This window comes from Argopecten irradians, chromosome 2, assembly GCF_041381155.1.
Source record: "Argopecten irradians isolate NY chromosome 2, Ai_NY, whole genome shotgun sequence".
Taxonomy (NCBI): Eukaryota; Metazoa; Mollusca; class Bivalvia; order Pectinida; family Pectinidae; genus Argopecten; species Argopecten irradians.
Window position 1 is genome coordinate 21,584,016 of NC_091135.1, and position 19,497 is coordinate 21,603,512.

The 19,497-nt window shown below is 35.0% G+C and overlaps 1 protein-coding gene and 1 long non-coding RNA gene across 3 annotated transcripts; both read right to left on the reverse strand.

Moving 5' to 3' along the window:
• Nucleotides 1-186: 186 nt before the first annotated feature.
• LOC138314808 (homologous-pairing protein 2 homolog) lies at nt 187-11,745 on the reverse strand. Of its 2 annotated transcripts, none has more exons than XM_069255358.1 (9): nt 11,626-11,745; nt 6,497-6,591; nt 4,779-4,868; nt 4,388-4,499; nt 3,998-4,068; nt 3,561-3,635; nt 2,777-2,830; nt 2,313-2,372; nt 187-890 (listed from the first exon to the last, which is right to left on the reverse strand). In XM_069255358.1, the coding sequence occupies exons 1-9, from the start codon at nt 11,648-11,650 to the stop codon at nt 834-836; spliced, it is 639 nt and encodes a 212-aa protein (XP_069111459.1). In that variant the 5' UTR covers nt 11,651-11,745; the 3' UTR covers nt 187-833. The 2 variants fall into 2 exon arrangements, with proteins under 2 accessions (XP_069111459.1, XP_069111460.1); XM_069255359.1 differs by having other exon boundaries at nt 6,497-6,588; nt 11,626-11,701.
• Nucleotides 11,746-17,298: 5,553 nt separating this feature from the next.
• LOC138314809 (uncharacterized) lies at nt 17,299-18,513 on the reverse strand. The gene is made up of 2 exons (XR_011207420.1): nt 18,231-18,513; nt 17,299-17,976 (listed from the first exon to the last, which is right to left on the reverse strand). It is a non-coding gene; the product is annotated as an uncharacterized lncRNA (long non-coding RNA).
• Between the last annotated feature and the right edge of the window lie 984 nt (nt 18,514-19,497).

Here is a 19,497-nt window from a genome sequence, read left to right on the forward strand (position 1 = left end):
TCAAGATTATACAAACTCTATTCCCCTGTCTGCAAGGAGATTTTTGGCCAAATTTGGTTACATCTGCTAGACACTATGCTTAGTAGCAATTTAAAGGAAATGTTGATGGATGGATGACGGATGCCACACCATAGCATAAGCTCACTTTCCATTTTTGCCCAGGTGACAAAGATAAACTCTTAAAAATAAACTTATAAATAGGTAATTTTAATATATAACAAACAACAATAACAATGTAGTACTGGGTATAAGGTAACATTGTCTGACATAATAAAGTTTTAGGTTTCATTAAAAATGATCTTTTGTTCTCGTGAAGATACAGCTATCAGCTAAAAGCTCATTAACATCTTATGACAAACAAAACAATGTCATACAGTATACAAAGTCATCATCATGGGCTCAGTTTCATGATCATTTCTGAACTTTAAGGAATTCCTTAACTCAAAATTGTCTTCATGAAAGCATTATAGAAATTATAAATGGGAACAATCGTAAGTTAAGGAGCTTTCCTTAACTTCTGCAATATTTTCGTTTAGATAATTTTAAGCTGAAGAATTCCTTACAATAAAGAATATTCGTGGAACTTGGTCCAGTTCATAATCTGTGAACAAGTCTCGTGAAATCCAATGAAGATGTATTCTGCTATCATTGATTTTTTTCTTAGTAATAGACTTTATAAACCACATATATCTCAAATTGATGATTATACGAAAATAAAGGAGTACTTATTTGCAAATGAACACAATATTTCATTAAAAGTCTAAATACAATATAAATAGCGCTTTGAAAATGCCAGAACTTCTGCATTAGGGGATTCAGTGTTTTGGAAATCTTCACACCTCCGGTGGAGATACTTTATATTCTTCATCTGTTTCAATGCCGACTTCCTCCTGTAATCAAATCATAATCATATCATTATTGTAGTATCATTGGCGTTGTTTCATGGCAAGAGTCTTGTATTGAACTAAGAGGCAGACAAACTAAATATTCAGTATCTATAACTCAGGGCGGTGAGTGTTCATCTATTCAATGATGCATACACACCAGAAGTAACAAGAAGTAAAGTAAACACTCAGGGACAACCACAGCTACAACCAGTCAAGATAATCAAGAGGCAGCACCACAAGCTAATACTAGCTTCCTTTGATGCAAAGTTCAGCCAAAGACATTATGATCTTTAAAAATGACATCTCTATGTTTCCCTCTGTCAGTACCGAATAAGCAAAAGAAAGGGAAGTAAATCTGATAGACCAGAATGATACAAAGGTGTTTGGTATTCTATTTCTGAGTGACCCTCCATCTCCACATCATGTTTCAGGCCTACATGTACAGGCTTTATTAGGTGAGTTACCATGCACTAGATGGGTGGTTTTTATCACTACATGAACATTGTACTTTCTTTATAATCTGGTGCCTCCATAAAGTTCATCAGAAATTAAATTCTGTCAGAGCACAGATAGCATTTTTTAAGAGTAACACAATCAGGTTAATTTTCAATATTTACAATTGCCACTGTTTCTGTATCGATAAACTATTTTGAGGCAGATCTGTTTATTTCCCAATAACTTTAGTGCAGAACGTGACCCGATTCGGTGCGTGTGAATACATGTAAACATTGGCGGACTTCTTTGACATTCCACAAAATCATGAGCCAATCTTTACAAATAACACATGTACGAGACAATCGGAGACATACAATAGAAGACATTTATTTTTTGAATGTATTATTGCTATTTGACATGAATAAAATAACTGAAATATGAAAACTATTTTTGTGACGTCATGGAAAAAAAGGGCGGGATTAAGCTGTCAGTCAACGGCGCGCTTTTTTGAATGGCTGTTGTGCATGGATCAACATTACGGCAGTATAACTTTGATGGCGAAAAATAAAGGTAAATGATTGTATCTGACGTTTTTTATTATTTTATTGTTTAAAAGAAAATATTGTAAATATAAGGATTAACCTCTTACTTTGCTTAGTTTATGAGATGATAATCCTATGGAGCAGTTGGTAAATTGTACGTAAACGCTTACGCAATTTACCTCGTGCTGCATTGGGTTTATCATCTCATAAACTAAGCAAAGCAAGAGGTTAATCTTTAGTTGACAAGTTTGAGGAGTATCTTATAGTATCTGCTGTAATTTTCAGTTTCACATGTGAAACTTTACACCTTAAGTTATGAAATAATAATCATAATAATAATAGACTTTAGTTAAACTTGATTAAATGTTGAGCTTAAATTAGCAGCTTGTCTTACACATGGTCAAGATAAATATAAAATATACAATATATACAAGTGGTGCAAACTTACATAAAGTTGTTTCTTTGTTTTAGGATAACCTTCCAGCACTGCATTCAATATGTCATTTGCCTGTGAAACCATTCAAACAATGATTATCTATCATGAGTTACAATAAATAAACACAGGATGATTCACATTACCAAGGTGTGGAACCTAATGCTGTTTTAGAAGAAATCCTTTTTTGACATCCGACATTTTAACATAGCTAATAACAATGCAATATGTGATTCATTTTTATGGCTATTGACTTTCAGGTGAATATTCACAGAATTTATATATTTTTTTTTATATTACCGTCAATATTCATCCATTCATCAAATTGCTACTAGGGCCCAATTTCATGATTTCATTTAAGTTAGGAATGTTCATGAAACTTGGCCCAGGTCACTTACCAGGTATTGGTTTTTCTATAAAATTTAAAAATCAAAAGTATACATAAAGAAATTTGAATATTAACACAGCTTAATACTTACAATTCTTTTCCTTTTTCTCCATTCCTTGACAAAACCTTTTCGAGAACTGTAGATCTGTAAGAACAATCATTAATCTTGATAGATCAGCCATTGTAATGCCCTCACAAACCAAAGCAGATTATTCAATAAAAACAGATGTTACTAATCATATAATGTTATAAGTTTTGCTGAAAATACTTGCAGTGCTATCAAACATGATTTCCATATAAAGTTAAGTACATCTGTTAGTATATAGAAATGTTTTAGATATGGAAGAAATTAAAAGGTAGAACATACCTGAACCAAAGCAGTTTTTTAATTTTCCAAATGCAAATGTAAGCAAGTTTGATTTTTTTAAGAAACAAAGCAGGCCTTTAAAATAAGTATAGAATATATAATTAGTTGGGGTCAAAGAAGTAATATCAACAGGATTTTCCAGATGACACGGGATCCAATCAAACGCAAGTCTGTTGGATACGAATTACTTCAAATGGTAAATATGGGACAAGGAAGTAATTCCAACCATGTGGACAAAACAAAATTGTCAAATTTTCGAGGCGATCTGCCCCTTTATCAAGACATACAAAACGAACACGATTACATAATAGGATACGAACAGTAATGCGGGACGAAGTAGATAAATATAAAACTATATAGCTCAATATAGTTTTATATTTATCTACTTTGTACCGCATTACTGACAATTTGACAATTTTATTTTGTCCACACGGTTGGAATTACCTCCTTGTCCCATAAATAATTAGTTGTGATAATATAATACAGTTAACTCCCTTTGCTTGCATACCTTGTCTTTTTCCTGTGGGGTGATGGTATTGCCACCTTCTTTCAATTTGTTCAGCTTTTCTTTACAGGCCGCACACTTTTAAGGGAAACAGAAAACGATATCAGGTGATTGCAACACGACAAACTGGCATTAAAAAGGTGTAAGTTTCTTTATAATACAAAAATGACCTTTATCAAATTGAACTTCTAAGGAATAACTGTATGAATAATCTCTTTTAAAGCTATGAGATAATTAACGGAAAACTAAGGTGAATTATCAGACAGCCAGACATTTAATAAATTCCTTGTAAATTTGAATATGAAAAGTAATTATATAACTTTTACAAAACTAGAACTGTCAGCTATTTCTTTGCTGGGGTATAATAAGTGCTTAAAAAAATTCAATCCATCAATACAAAATTTGGACTTTCTACTGAGTGAACCAGTTTTAATAATCACCTCTTTTTCATATTCTGCCAGCTGCTTCTTGGCATCTTCTGTAGATATTGTATTGTTAAGGCCTTTCAATTCTGCATAGATCAAATTTATAAACAACATTACATACAACTACTTATTTCATTTTTCATCATATCCAAGGACCCAATAAATCCCAATAAAAGAAGAAAATGTTTATTTCAAATGTGAACACTTATTCAATATACCATTGATTATGAACAACTTTGGGGTTTGGAATTTTTTTTTCAAAGGAAAAAGGTTATCAAATGAATTCACAGGTCAACCTGTACCAATGAAGTTTTCACATGATATTTATTGTTATGCTTGGCTAGGGAATACATGTGTATTTATGCATCTGATCCTTCATTTCAAAGTCTTTACCATTATACTTACCGCTTTCCAGTCTGCGGACCTCGTCACTGCGGAGTTTGGTCAACTCTGACAACTTGGATATCTGTGCATCCATTTCTTTGATTTCACCATCATCAACATCAGGAAACTGTGACTAAACAAATAATTATACATACACTGATCAATTATAACAAGAAAGGTTTCTTTCTAATTACAGATGAACTTGAACTTTGCCGGTTATAATCACAACCAACATATATTCACTACACATCCTTCAGAAGTGAAAATGTCACTGATGATAGGCCTAATAGTCCAATTCCGCTAGTTACAAAATAAAAAGTTATGTTGTTCAGCTAAGAATTATACCTAGCTGTTTAAAACATATTTAACTTATTTTTGTTCCTAATGGGTTTTTTTTATATCTTGTTTTTACCTGGTCAGCTACATAAACTTTCTGTTTACCATACACTTTCTCTCTGATCTTTCCAGCTTCTGTTAGCCCCTCACATGCTTTCACAACAGCCTGGAAAACATTTAAAAATCAATTCAAAACAAGATAATTGTATTGATATAAACATGTAAATACAGCTAAAATAAAAAAAATATATATAGCGTGATGACCTCAGACAGGAAAAATTTCCAATAAGTACATCAATGTATCTGTACCTGCATTTGTATGTTTGAATATAATGAACATTTTCATCATTTCAATTACAATTTGTGTACGCCTGAAGAAAAACAGCTAGCAGCTATAATTCTTTAAAAGAAGATTAAGTCTTATTAGTGTTATTTTTACTACATTTTATTTTTATACATTTAGAATTGATAAACAAATTATAGCAGTGTGGACAACTTTATGGACATAAGTGTAACCCTCCACCTCTGCGTTGCGAGTTCAAATCCCATGTGTGGGGAGCTACATTCAGTTGCTAGGTACTGTACGAGTATGCATGCTGGTCGGTGTTTTTTCCTCGGGTACTCCCTCTTTCCTCCAACAAAAAAACCTGACACCGGGTATCTTTGTAAATGACCCTTGCTGCTATAGGATGTTTAACTAAAACTAAACTAAAACATTGTATACTACATGCAACTATATACTTATATATAAGTTATAAATCTTATTTATATACAGTGGAACCTCCCGAAACCGATCATGGTTGGTGCATATAATTTCGGCCGGTTTAGAGAGGGTTCGGTTTGGAGAAGTGAACCGAATACCGATCATCACGATCCGGATTTAATCGATCGGAAGTCGTTTTTTACATTAGTGCACCGCACGTATGCCTAGTGTTCGTTAAAACCGACCGATATTGATTGTTAATGTGAATGTTATCACAAAAGAGAGAATCATACGTTTAAAAGGAATGGATTACAGCAAACTTGACTTTGTTACCGCTTATAAACGTAGTTTAGTTAGTTGCGTGAATGTTCCTGGGGATGTTCTCGTCTGCACTAACCTGCATACGGCCGATCGCTTCCGGTTACGTCAAGAATCAAATTTATGGTCTAATATTACACGATGATCAGTTGATGCCGGTCATTATATGACAAAGTCATTTTCTAAAACAATACATGGCTTCGGCTTCTTCATACAGATAATTTACGTTATCCGACAACTACATATGTAAATAAAAAAAACCCGTGTGATTTGAATACGAAACTTTCTCTTTATTACTAGCTCTGCTTGTTTTCCTACAGTAAACAAACCGCGTGCACATGGTAGACCTTCGTTAGATATCTAAACAATAGGCATGATTAAATAATTACACCACCATCTCGGGTATAATTACCGTGTACCTATAGCCTTCACATCTGTATACATGCCCAAGGACATGGCATGCAACAACTATGGTACAGGTACGTGTGTATTTCACGGTCGGTTGATCAGACCTCAATGCAATCTATCGGTGTCGCTCAGGTAAGGCCGGTTTTCAGAAGTGTATTTTAGTTACATTTGACTATTCCGATCTCAAAATCGGTCCGGTATTCGGAATTGGGAGGGATCGGTTTTGGGAAGTTTTATATACTATTAATAAAGAGGAATTCATTCCGTACATGACATCCATGTTCGGTTTCCAGAGGTGATCGGTTTTGAGAAGGTTCGGTTTTGGGAGGTTCCACTGTACTATACTACACAATATAAATACTCACTGTTTTGCCAAATTCTTTGTGGAGATTGTTTACGATGTCTATTGCACTGTATGGCCTATTCTGACGATTGAGATAATCCAGGACTGCTTTCACTGCTGTAATGAAAATATGAAGGAGAACCAGAAGGTAACAGTATCAGAAGTCAGAGAATAAATCCCTGCATAACCAGTAGATCGACTGTACAAAGTGCTGAAGTGTACATGTATATATATATATATATTACCAAGTTACCATGTTACTAGCCCGAGATACTCTGGCCCTGACACCAGACTTAGACATTATGACAGATAGATGTCTGGTTTAGGGCCAGAGCGCAGTAGTACTTGAAAACCTGGAATAAGCCGACACCGTTTGGTATCGGGCCAGGTACTCTCCGATGCAGACTACTAACAAAATATTACCACAGAGAATCGCCACTTACCTTGGTCTTTTCAACAAATGAATAATTTATCTACTCATAGCCATCCATTTCATCACGCATGCACGTTCTATTGTGTCAACACAGTAGTTTCTTTTCCGCAACTTTAAATTTCCCTCGTCGTCGTCGCCATTTTCTCGTAGTATGCAAATCACCTTTAATCTCGACGGATTGGATATAGCTATATTTGGGTAGATATGATATTCATTTGTTGAATAGACTAAGTTTAATGGTGCTTCTCGGTGGTCAGTCTGAATCGGAGAGTACCTGGGCCGATACCAAACGGTGTCGGCTTGTTCCAGGTTTTCGAGTACTACTGCGCTCTGGCCCTAAACCAGACATATCTGTCATAATGTCTAAGTCTGGTGTCAAGGCCAGAGTATCTCGGGCTACCATCAGCTGAGTCGGGCTACCATGTTACACGTACATACAGTTGGTAGTAGACTAAAGGTTACACATTGTGCACACGGTGTGAACTACGAGTGGACACGGAGTGCACGAGGTTTAGACTACAGGTAGACACGGAGTGCACGAGGTTTAGACTACAGGTAGACACGGAGTGCACAAGATTTAGACTACAGGTAGACACGGAGTGCACTACGTGTGAACACGGTGTCCACTACAGGTGGACATCGTGTCCAGGTAATATGTCCACTACATTCAGACAACAGACAAACTAGATGATGTGTTACAGAGATATGAGAAAATATCTATTTATTCTGCAGTCTATATGGACTTTGACAGATAGAAATATTTATTGCGATCAGAAACATACATGTAATATTTATTGCAACATAAAACTGCCCTTAATTACTAGAAACCATTCGCACGGTAATGTTTATTTGAATTGATACATATAAAGTAAAATGTATCAAAACATCATCATTCAATTTAATTTATAAATCAAAACTTTTAGTAGAAGTTATAAAAGCAAATTAACTGCGTAGCAAATTAACTGCGTACAGGTTGTTACGGTAAACCACGTACTGGTTATGTCTCATCAATGGATCGTTCAAGTCCGCATTTTCCCAGTAAAAACTTTTTTCTTGCTAGTGATATATAGTTTAAACATTGACTTTTTATCTTATAAATCTTACTTTGGATAGTTCGAACCAAGGACGTAGATGAAATTCTTGTAAGAACACATAAAGTGATGAACCTTACGTGAAGTAAGATTTTCAGTGTTCCAAGAGATATTTTGATCAGCAATTTTTTTTTTATTAAAAAGGATATATTGACGGGCATAATAATAGCAAGGACATATATAATAAACATAAACAGATTAAGTCCTTCATAAAATGTTTAACTTTGTATACATCGAATATTGTTTTCAAAACGACAAGGTGTGCGAAATAGTTTTAAGCCCTGTCAAATGTGTATACGTGTGCATTTGCTTCATGGAACCTGGTGCATTGCAAAGCATTGGAAATATGAAAAATCGTCCACAGACGTTAAAAGACGACATTAGAAATTGCATTCTATTGTGTCAACCGATTGAGGAACCTGTTAGCACTGGCTTAAGAAAGTAATAATTTAGTATTGGGCATGTGGCTGCTTGCTAGCATCAACACTGATCAAAGGACGGTTAACAAAAATGTAGGTCACATGCCTGATGATAAATTAAACAGACAGAGTCAAAATAAAGTCAACTTCTGTCCATTTAAACTGTAAATACATAGTTGTTGATTAGATTATGAATTTGGCACAATTGTTTTAATTTTAGAAGCTGATAATTTGACAATATCCTATTCTAACCTTCTTTTACAAACCACGTGAGTTACGTGGTAACAAAATGCGTGATTCATACATGTATGTAGTATATATATATTGTACGCTGAAAATATGCCTGCTCGAAAGGTAGACCCCTAGGCTAGGACTGCAGTTGCCATGGTCACTTGGACTTCACACTGTTCCATCAACCACACGGTTATGATAATTTAAATTACCTAACATTGGTCAGACTGGGGCCTGGGGCCTTCATTGGCCCCCTTCAATATGTTCAGTCAGGTGTATCACAGCTAACAACACCTGTATACGTACCTTATCCCAACCCCAAGAGGTCCATTTGTAGCCTGCTGTTATACATTGTACTCATCGTACAAATACGTACAGTTTTACAACGATGCTCGTCAATAGGGATATGTATTTCAACTGGTTGTTGCACTTTAATTAATTTGATAATGAAGCTTTATATATTAAAATTAAAAAAAAAACAATAATCAAAATACGTGTATTATTGGGAAATGCATGGTTGTGACTGACATGCTTGATTAACACGTTGTACAGCTCCCGTCATCTCCACTACACGGCTGCCTGTCATGACAATAATTGAGGTGTATTCAGCATCACTTACTGTGTTTTCCCAGCTAGTTTTTACCTCATCCCAATTGCAATCTACCCCCCAGAATACGGTGTACGGTGTACCCAGGCTCTCCAGTATGTATGTACATGTATCTCCTTTACATAAAAGACAGTGTAAATATTGTGATTTTAACGAAAGAGAAACTGAATCACATTTTTATGCGACTGTGCCTTTTATAATGAAGAACGGCAAAGACTTTTTAACAGATCTAATAGTATTAATAATGACTTTTTAAAGTATAGTTCTGATGAAAAGTTTTATTTCTTGATGTCAAACAGTGAAATGCAGTCGATTTTAGCTAGTTTTATATTCAGTTTTTTTTAAAGAAAAGACGTTCAATTTCTTTTTAGTTACATGTACATATTGTCAAAGCTATAACGTGTACTACATCGAATGTTTATATTTTTAACAGTGTCTCGTAAGTCATTTAGACTGGACATTTTAATTCAAATATATTTTATTGTATGTTTGAAAAATGTGTGACACGTACTCTAATAAAATAAATTATTATTATTATTATATATCTAATAAGAATGGTATTCTATGTGTTTCAAATTCATAAACCTATATGATTTTTAAACGGTAAAGTATATTTGTTTGTCTTAACAAACTTCCATTGTAACAATTTCTAAAAACCACATGTACAAAGATAATACTGCCCCATTCTCATAAAGCCGTGCAAACACAGAAGGCAACGATTCTGCCCTCTGGCTATATCTATCGATGATCACCGTGAGGTACCTTTATAACTGGATACTGGCCTACCTGTATGTTTGACAAGTTATAATTATTGGACCATGACGCAATATACGGTCAAGATAACTTGCGGGGTCGGGCATATTGTGTTTACCGGTAATTAAGAATCAAAACAAGCTGAATTGGGTACTTGTAGGTAGACTAGCCACCAATAAGTGGAGGACGTCACATAGTTTGAAGTGGATTTAATTATGCATGGTCTTTTATAGACTTTCAGTTTTTAATAAAGGATATGTAATTAAACTCTTTTTACGTACATTACACTTAGAACTTAAATTAGCAAAGAAAAATAATATACAAGTGTATATATATTTTAATGAAAGACGATCTAGAAGGGTATCGCTAGATAACTGATTGATATGCATCAAATCTTTTTTATTTAAAAGCGATGTATTACCCGGTATATGATTGTACATGTATTACTTACATTGTATAGTTTATTATGAAATATAAAGTGTCTCAAAAGCACAATAAGACTGGTTTATGCTGCAATTCACAGTTGTTTTTGACTTGTGAAAATGCTTGTATTTCATGTAAATGATATATATATTTAATGCAATCTACCTATAATACATTGACTTTTGAAAACGTAATATATTTTAGATATGAAATGGAACCTACAGATATAAAATCAAATAGACATATACTTAATGAACATAAATTTATCTTTTTTACTTTTGCAATGAAAAGGTTTTATTAATTAATGTAGCAGAGATGTATTTACCAAGAAAAATAAAGTATAGTTATATATACTGTACACTTCATTGTAGATGTTGTAATTAAAAAAATAAACTCTAAAACATTATAATTATGTATTCTTTTAAATTGAAGAATGTATTCCCCCGATTCCTAGCTATAACACATCAACTTGTCTGTCTAGGTCTGAATGTACCTGGACACCATGTCCACCCGTAGTGGACACCGTGTTCACATGTAGTGCACTCCGTGTCTACCTGTAGTCTAAATCTTGTGCACTCCGTGTCTACCTGTAGTCTAAACCTCGTGCACTCCGTGTCTACCTGTAGTCTAAACCTCGTGCACTCCGTGTCTACCTGTAGTCTAAACCTCGTGCACTCCGTGTGCACAAGGGTGTAACCTTTAGTCTACTACCAACTGTTACACGTACAGCCTATTGTCGGGAAAAGGTAAAAATAAAATTTCATTCACAAATATAACTGTTATTTTCTGTAGAAAGTCTTATTACATGTATTATTTTCAGCTGATTTTTTAAGAAATGTACAAACTATACAGTACTGTAGCCTATCACAGTACAATACAGAAATTTATCATGATATTACCATGGTACTCCCATAACATGAGAGTCGACTGGTCAGCCGTTTTTTTAATCGGACGTTATTTTGCTGACTGTCGATTGTTAGACACGACGTAATGTTCCAAAAGTGTCTCGTCGTGCTATACCTCTAACATTGTTGGAGTAGATATTACCATGGTCGTCGTCAGAACGGTGTCGTTCTAGTAAACTCGGGCTAGGCCTACTGATTAACGTACAGGCAAACAGTCGGCTCCATATACCTCTATTTTGACATGTAGTTAATTTAATTATTCATACAAGCTGAATAATGAAATATATACCTTGGGCATCCTTAGTCTTGCTCATCTTCTTATACAAAAAATAAACACAGCTTTGTAAGGTGGCGGGAAAATTAAACCTCCAATGCACAAGAATTCAATTAAAGGGAGTTAACTCTAGATCTGGATCTGTAGTTTAAGATGGTACATTTGATCAATATATATTCTCTATTAATTATAATATATAATTATATTCTTATTTTTTTATTAAATTCACATTAACTAATACATATTTGAAATAAGAACAAGTAAATAGAAACTTAATTTTGAACCACGATTATGCCTAAAATGACTTTACTTAGGTAAGAGATTTAGGTACGTGTAGAACCTATACATACGTACATGTATAGTAGTTATACAGAAACATATATCTCATTTAGACATGCAGTATATTGTATGTTTTTGTCAAGGACACTTATAAATCCTTGGTTTTTGTATATAATTTGAATTTAAATGAAGATCATTAAAGGGATATTGGGTTTTAGAGTCTTGGGGGGACAGTTGTGTGTGGGTGTGTGTGTACATGAAGGTGTGTAAAAGTATAAATGTGAATGTCATGTAAAATTGATACAAATGAAATACTTCTGTTTTTTGCATTTATGATGTTAAATTGTCTTTGTCTGTATTGTCTGTAAAAATAAAAATGATCTCAAAAATAAAAAAAATAATAAAAAAAAAAAAAAACACAAGAAAAAAATAATAATATCATAGTACATTGTATGTGATCATGTACGTATAATTGATTCGTTACCTCTACATTAAGTCGCCAACTTGTGTATGTCAATTCAAATGGGAGTATGAAATAAACTTTCTTTTGTTACTATTGAGATTTTTATTTGCTATTGTAAGCAAAGGGAGACAATCCAAACTTGTATTACAGAAAAAAAAATAGAAAAAGCTGGGCTTGACTAGTCTTACGCTGTAAAAAAGAGAGAGAAAATTAGAAACAAATGAAAACTTTATTATGGATTTAATTCAATAGGAGCCCGCGAAGGGACATGGAAATATATTTATTAATCCGTGCACACGTATTGTCAATCAGTTCGCACGGATTACTAATCCGTGCACACGGTTTACTAATCCGTGCACACGGTTTGTCTATCCGTCCGCACGGTTTGTCAATCCGTTCGCACGGATTACTAATCCGTGCACACGGTTTGTCAATCCGTGCACACGGTTTGTCAATCCGTGCACACGGTTTGCCAATCCGTCCGCACGGTTTGTCAATCCGTGCGCACGGATTACTAATCCGTGCACACGGTTTGTCAATCCGTGCACACGGTTTACTAATCCGTGCACACGGTTTACCAACCCGTGCACACGGTTTGCCAATCCGTCCGCACGGTTTGTCAATTCGTTCGCACGGATTAGTAATCCGTGCACACGGTATGTGAATCCGTGCACACGGTTTACCAATCCGTGCACACGGTTTGTCAATCCGTGCACACGGTTTGTCAATCCGTGCACACGGTTTGTCAATCCGTCCGCACGGTTTACTAATCCGTGCACACGATTTGACAATCCGTCCGCACGGTTTACCAATCCGTGCACACGGTTTGACAATCCGTCCGCACGGTTTACCAATCCGCCTATAATTAGACTAGATCTATGCACTGGGATTACTATCTTCACTGGACAAGGGTTCAATTCAATTCTAAGGGTTAACACGGACTTGTATTAAGGATTACACGGTCATAGAAGGTAAAGACATGCAACTTTCTCTTATATAACCTCTTTGGTCAATTCTTTGTATTATTTTGTTAGGGAGAATAGCTGTATTCTACTTCTTACTTCGTGTTAATGTAATCAAAATGATGTGAGAAAACATACCAGGTGTACAATTGTCACGTTTTTCTTCGAGTTTATACGACGTTCTTATACAATATTGTTATATATAAATTTAGAAGATAATGGCTTATAATTAAATCCAGATTTTGGGATACATATGATAAAATGTGGTATTACAGTGTATTGTCTGAAGTTTATGCAAAATATTGTATTTTTTCTGTTACAGGTATGGATGACGGATGTACGTGTATGCCATTGGACAAGCGATATTTCGTCAAATATATCCATAGAATCGCTTGATTAAAAATCATAACTTCAGTTTTGATGTGGAATATGTCCATTGGTCATTGGGATAAATCATTTAAGTCCTTTTAGCAACCCAGAGTTTCTGCAAGCTTAAAATACCCCTATAGATATTATCCACGGTGACACAACGGGCTTAGTAAACTGTTAAGTACAGTGCAGATAATTGTCAGAAATAATGAATGATCTTAGTTCCTGACCAATGAAGGGACTGTCTTCACGGAAATACAAGTGAATATAAGACATCGTTTTAAATAGATGGAACAACGTCTTAGAATGTGACGTGACAGTCGGGGAAAACTGTGTACCTTCGATATATGAGTAGTGCCTTATTATGCCATAGCCATCGAAAAGCAAGTTTCGAACTGGCAATTTATATAATTAGGGGCAGCATGCCAGCTGACGCCTGATTCACAGGGACATGAGAATTAGTTACACTTTATATAACCATGGACACACCAGAGTGCCCACAGACCATTTTAGATGTTTTAGAGGCTAGATAAAAAAAAATAGGTAAAAATCATACTCTATAGTTTGGTATCAGTGTCTTAGTAACTCGGGCTACCTTGCTTGTCGGGACATTACTCGGTTGTCTGACCGATTGGAGCCCTACTCTTTATGTTGTCATTATTCAAGAATGCTACATATGTAATATCAATACCTATAATTCCTTCTAAAGTTGCCGTAGCTATCATATCATTTCTAAACGCATGCACAATATAGACGCCTAAGAATTAGTTAAAGGAGAGTTGCCAAGTGGTTCAGATGTCCTGACATATTACCACACTACCTCTGGATCGCGAGTTCAAAACTTTCTTCCCTATGTATACAACTGTATACATTACAAAGAGGTATGATTTTTACCGATTTTAATCTAGACCCTTAAAATATATAATATGCATTGTCATCCAAAAGGTCTGTTACAAGTGTCTAGATTCTGTATAAAATAGTTTTGACAAAAATCCATTTGTAACAAAACTTTTGGAGGACAGTGTATGTCCAATATTACGAGTTTAAGTACATATGGACCATCAAGTCCCTGTGGTCAAGGATTACGTCCTTATAGAAAACAACCAACTGTACTGTACCAACAGAGGAATATTAGTTAGCTATTGAGTTCTATAATTAAAGTCTAGGTTCTCATATAACACTAGATAGAACAAAAATGGGTCCTTCTGCGCAAACTCCAACCAGGGTAGCTATATTGAATTAAGGCGCATTATGCGCTAAAAAATCCTGAAATTCTAATATTTTACCTATTCATTATCAAAATTGATATTTTGAACTTAAATCTCAATATGAATTTCCAAATTCATATCATGGTTATCTAGGAATAATTGCCTGTCAGAAAACATTTTTACTTTTGAAATTCATAATTAGCCAGCCAATCAGCGGCCGGGTTTAATTTTATCCTGGGCTCGTATACACAGGGGCCATTTCGAAGGTCTTTTTTTTTCATTTTGTTGGTTGTTCCCTACTGTGGTTCACATCGTGTACAAGAGAAATCGCTGTAGTGTGTGGTGTATAGATAGGAGGCTGCGAAGAATCACTCCATACTATAGATTGACGAAATACAAGCACGAGTTTCATGTTTTCCCATTATTCAGTCAATATCCTATCTTTAACAAAGCACATCATAATTTCTACAAGATAACTTATTAATCTTTACTCATCCTCGATAACCCAGTGGTTAATATGACTGTTTTTATATCGACCGTGGATATATCGTCAGTGATAGCAACCCATGGAGTATCGAGGATGACCGCCCCTCACTGGGCATCCTTTTTTTGCGCTGAACCATGCAGGTAAATTGAGGTTCTTGGAATTCTCAAAATCTTACATTTTCTCCCTTTAAATGTTTTGCATATACAGCAATAATGACCATATAATAATGTAGAAAGCAATGTCATTTACAACGGCTAACAAACCAAAACCAAATCTGACGCCGACGCCAAGGCGATTCCACAAAACAAGGAATGTGTACCTAAATACTCTATGGTGTTTTACCAAATTCTGTAAAACATTGCTGCACACAACGATGCGTATGGTACATGTATATATTTAAAAAAAAACAACAACATATATTTGTGCCTTTCTGTGTTAATTAAGTCATATGTGCCTGTATATAAAGAATAACACAGTGCTTGGGATTTTGAGCACAGGTATTCGTCACATCTCCTCTATATTCGCCAATGTTATCCACTCCTACTTGAAAGTACACGTACCTCATGTTTCGAAATTTGTTACAACGCTCAGCCGAAAAAGTTCAAAGAATATTACAAAAATAACATTGAAGCTAGTCCAAACTGTCTTTATAAGGTCGCAGCCCTTCGTACATGAAAATAAAGAAAAAACACACTCTTTAAAAAGTTTGCGGCCGCCATTTTTTTTATCCACTGTAAAAAATCTCATCAGCGCGAATGCGATGTTTGAAGTCAGCTCATTATATAATCAAGCGATTCAAACGCTTTTAAGATCCGACGAACGTGATCTTCATCCGACAGAAGCTCAGTGCTGTTGCTCTTTATTTGCAAGCGTTCAAGTGATAAACTAACGTCCAATATAATCACCTGACCAAAAACGGCATATCTGTTACGGAAATAAAAGTTTCTTTCTTCTCTTATGTGGGTTTCCTTCTCAAATGGGGATTTTGGGACAAGGATAGTGTGTGAATATATATGGATAAAAAATAAACAAAAAATTCGGCTCCGTTATTTCCATAAATTGAACTTTTTAACATTGCATAATTTATGCTTACTGAAGCCTTCGGTCATATTACCAAACTTGATATCGTCTTTAGACGTCACATTGTCAGATTGGTTCCCAGTCGTCAGTAAGCCAAACACAGGGATCTGATAATTAGTTACAGTTTATAGAAATACAGGTTACAAGAGTCGTGGTTGTTGCATACAGAATATATTCCACAGGGTGAGTTACTTGTTAAAAGTTACGAGCTTGAACTCGAGTATGGAAAACATTGTATGACCTGTGTCTACCACAATACGTTTTAAAGGTCTAAATCTTACATTTGTCTTATACATGTACACCATGTAGAGTATGATTCCAGCCGATTTATTATATAAATCTATACAACGACTGAAAATGGTTATACATGTCTATAAACTAATTAATTTGCAGATGCCTTTGAGCTCCAACATTCGGACGAGGACAACTGTACAATTTTAAAAGTGAACGAATCCATGTACAGGTTGATGTTTAGAAACAAACAATATATTGTGTCCATTTAATACTAGATTATTGTACATGTATTTCACCACTATATGAAGACGGACCATGTTACAACTCATTTAAATATTGCTAATGTAAATATTTTCATATGTACAGGTCAGCATACATACACTGATTATACATGTAACAAAAAATGTGAAAACGTAGCCAAAACAAATCGATTTATTGTGACAATCAATCAACTATCATTTGTAAAATAATGGGATACATTTGTGTATCAGTCAGCGTATATACATGTTTTTTTTTTATTAAAGTCAACAATAAATCCATGGAAAATATCCCGTTTGACATAAAACCCCAAAACATGTACCTTTTCGACACACCTTTTATTTAAAAAAAAAATAGGAATATAAAACGAGACTGATAATTTTGTAGAGTTGCAAAAGTTAATTAACACTACACTTATTATCATCTTCTGAACAATTTAAATAAAATGTTCACCTTCATAACGCGGGTCGTCTTATGCTTTCCGCCTCGTTGTAATCATCGTGCGTTAGTTGACTATCACTGTGTCAGACGAAAAAACAGCTCAATGAATATTTTCTTCACATGTAGTTTTAAAGAAACATTTTTTTTGAATGGCAGTGTTTATTGGTCTTTGGTCCAATTAGTGACAGTCGCGCGATGTCTTTCACCTTGAGTTCGAAACCTATGTGGAGTGGGGCAGTTGTCAGGATTTTGAAACATATCGATGGTTTTCTCCCAATACTCTGGCTTTATTTTTTCTCTCGATAAGACTCGTCCTTTTATAGCCCTGTCTGATCTTATCCTTGATCACCAGGCGAGCATGACATTATTTTAAGGACAATTAATAATATGGTTAACTAATCAATGTCAGATTTTAGATAGAGCCATTTTAGCATCACATTGAAACACAGTCAACCGGTATTCTTCTTAAAAACTTTGGTATCGTTTTACCACCAGTATGTCGTCTCTCCGTTGAGTTACACAATAATATTTGACTACTTTTTCCCGTAATGGAAGCACGTGTCATTGTTTTTGAATTGCCGTCAACTGGAATATGAAGTAGAAATTGTCTATTAGATGAAGTACATATATACATGCATTGCGTATATTCTTTTTAATATTACTCTTTACTCTGTGATCTAATTACTTAAAATGTTAACATCGACTTCTAAGCATACTTACAAATTGAAAATAATCAATAATCTGTAGTCATCAATTAAAAAACACATTAAACGTTTTGTAAGATACATGTTTATAGGTCTCCATTGTATTATCCATTAATTAAACCTAGATTTCCTTACCTCATGTTGCCGCCGTGCCCTCTATAATCAATTGACTCGAAGGTAGTCGATGGTTCAATGTTCAATGTACACGTCACGGTTTAATAATATATCAAATAGACAAACCGTGTGCACGGATTAGTAAACCGTGCGGACGGATTGACAAACCGTGCGAACGGATTGACAAACCGTGCGGACGGATTGGCAAACCGTGTGCACGGATTCACAAACCGTGTGCACGGATTGGCAAACCGTGTGCACGGATTAGTAAACCGTGTGTACAGATTGACAAACCGTGTGCACGGATTAGTAATCCGTGCGAACGGATTGACAAACCGTGTGCACGGATTGGTAAACCGTGTGCACGGATTGACAAACCGTGTGCACGGATTAGTAATCCGTGCGAACCGATTGACAAACCGTGTGCACGGATTGGTAAACCATGTGCACGGATTGACAAACCGTGTGCACGGATTAGTAATCCGTGCGAACGGATTGACAAACCGTGTGCACGGATTGGTAAACCGTGTGCACGGATTCACAAACCGTGTGCACGGATTCACAAACCGTCTGCACAGATTAGTAATCCGTGCGAACGGATTGACAAACCGTGTGCACGGATTAATAAATATATTTCCATGTCCCTTCGCGGGCTCCGTCAATAGGAGATTAAGCACAATATCTTTTTCTGTATGAATTAAAGACTTCCACGTGCTTGTAGATGGCAATCTGATAGAAATATTAAGCCTAATTTGGATTTGGACATGTATTAATATATCACATGCAATGATATTACATATGATTGAATAAAAATATATATTAGAAAAACAACTTGTAAGTCAATTGGAATTACAAGAGAAAAAATAAAGGTAGTAATTAAGGATGTATTCTCCTGAGGTTTCAGTCCCGTTGAAGTCTAGTTTCGACAAAGATCAAAGAAGTTATGAGATTTTCAAATACAATTTATCAATATCTGTAGCAAGTTGCATATTTTGGTAAAAAAATTACATTTCTGTTTTTAGCAGATTTTTTTTTAAATGCGGATTATAAGAAATGGCCCATTTGCCGGCCATTTTGAAATTGTGTCTTTTTTCACCATTTATTAGAGCCACAGTTTTACCATTTTTACTGAAATCATTTTTACTTAAATCATCACTGCGCCAGCATTTTTAGCTATATCGAGCTAATTTTTGTTGTTATTCTTTACTAAGTTCGTGGTTATTAAAAAATTGAGCATTAATGTGTGAAATGATACACTTTTGTCACTCTATTTCTGCATTCATTGATA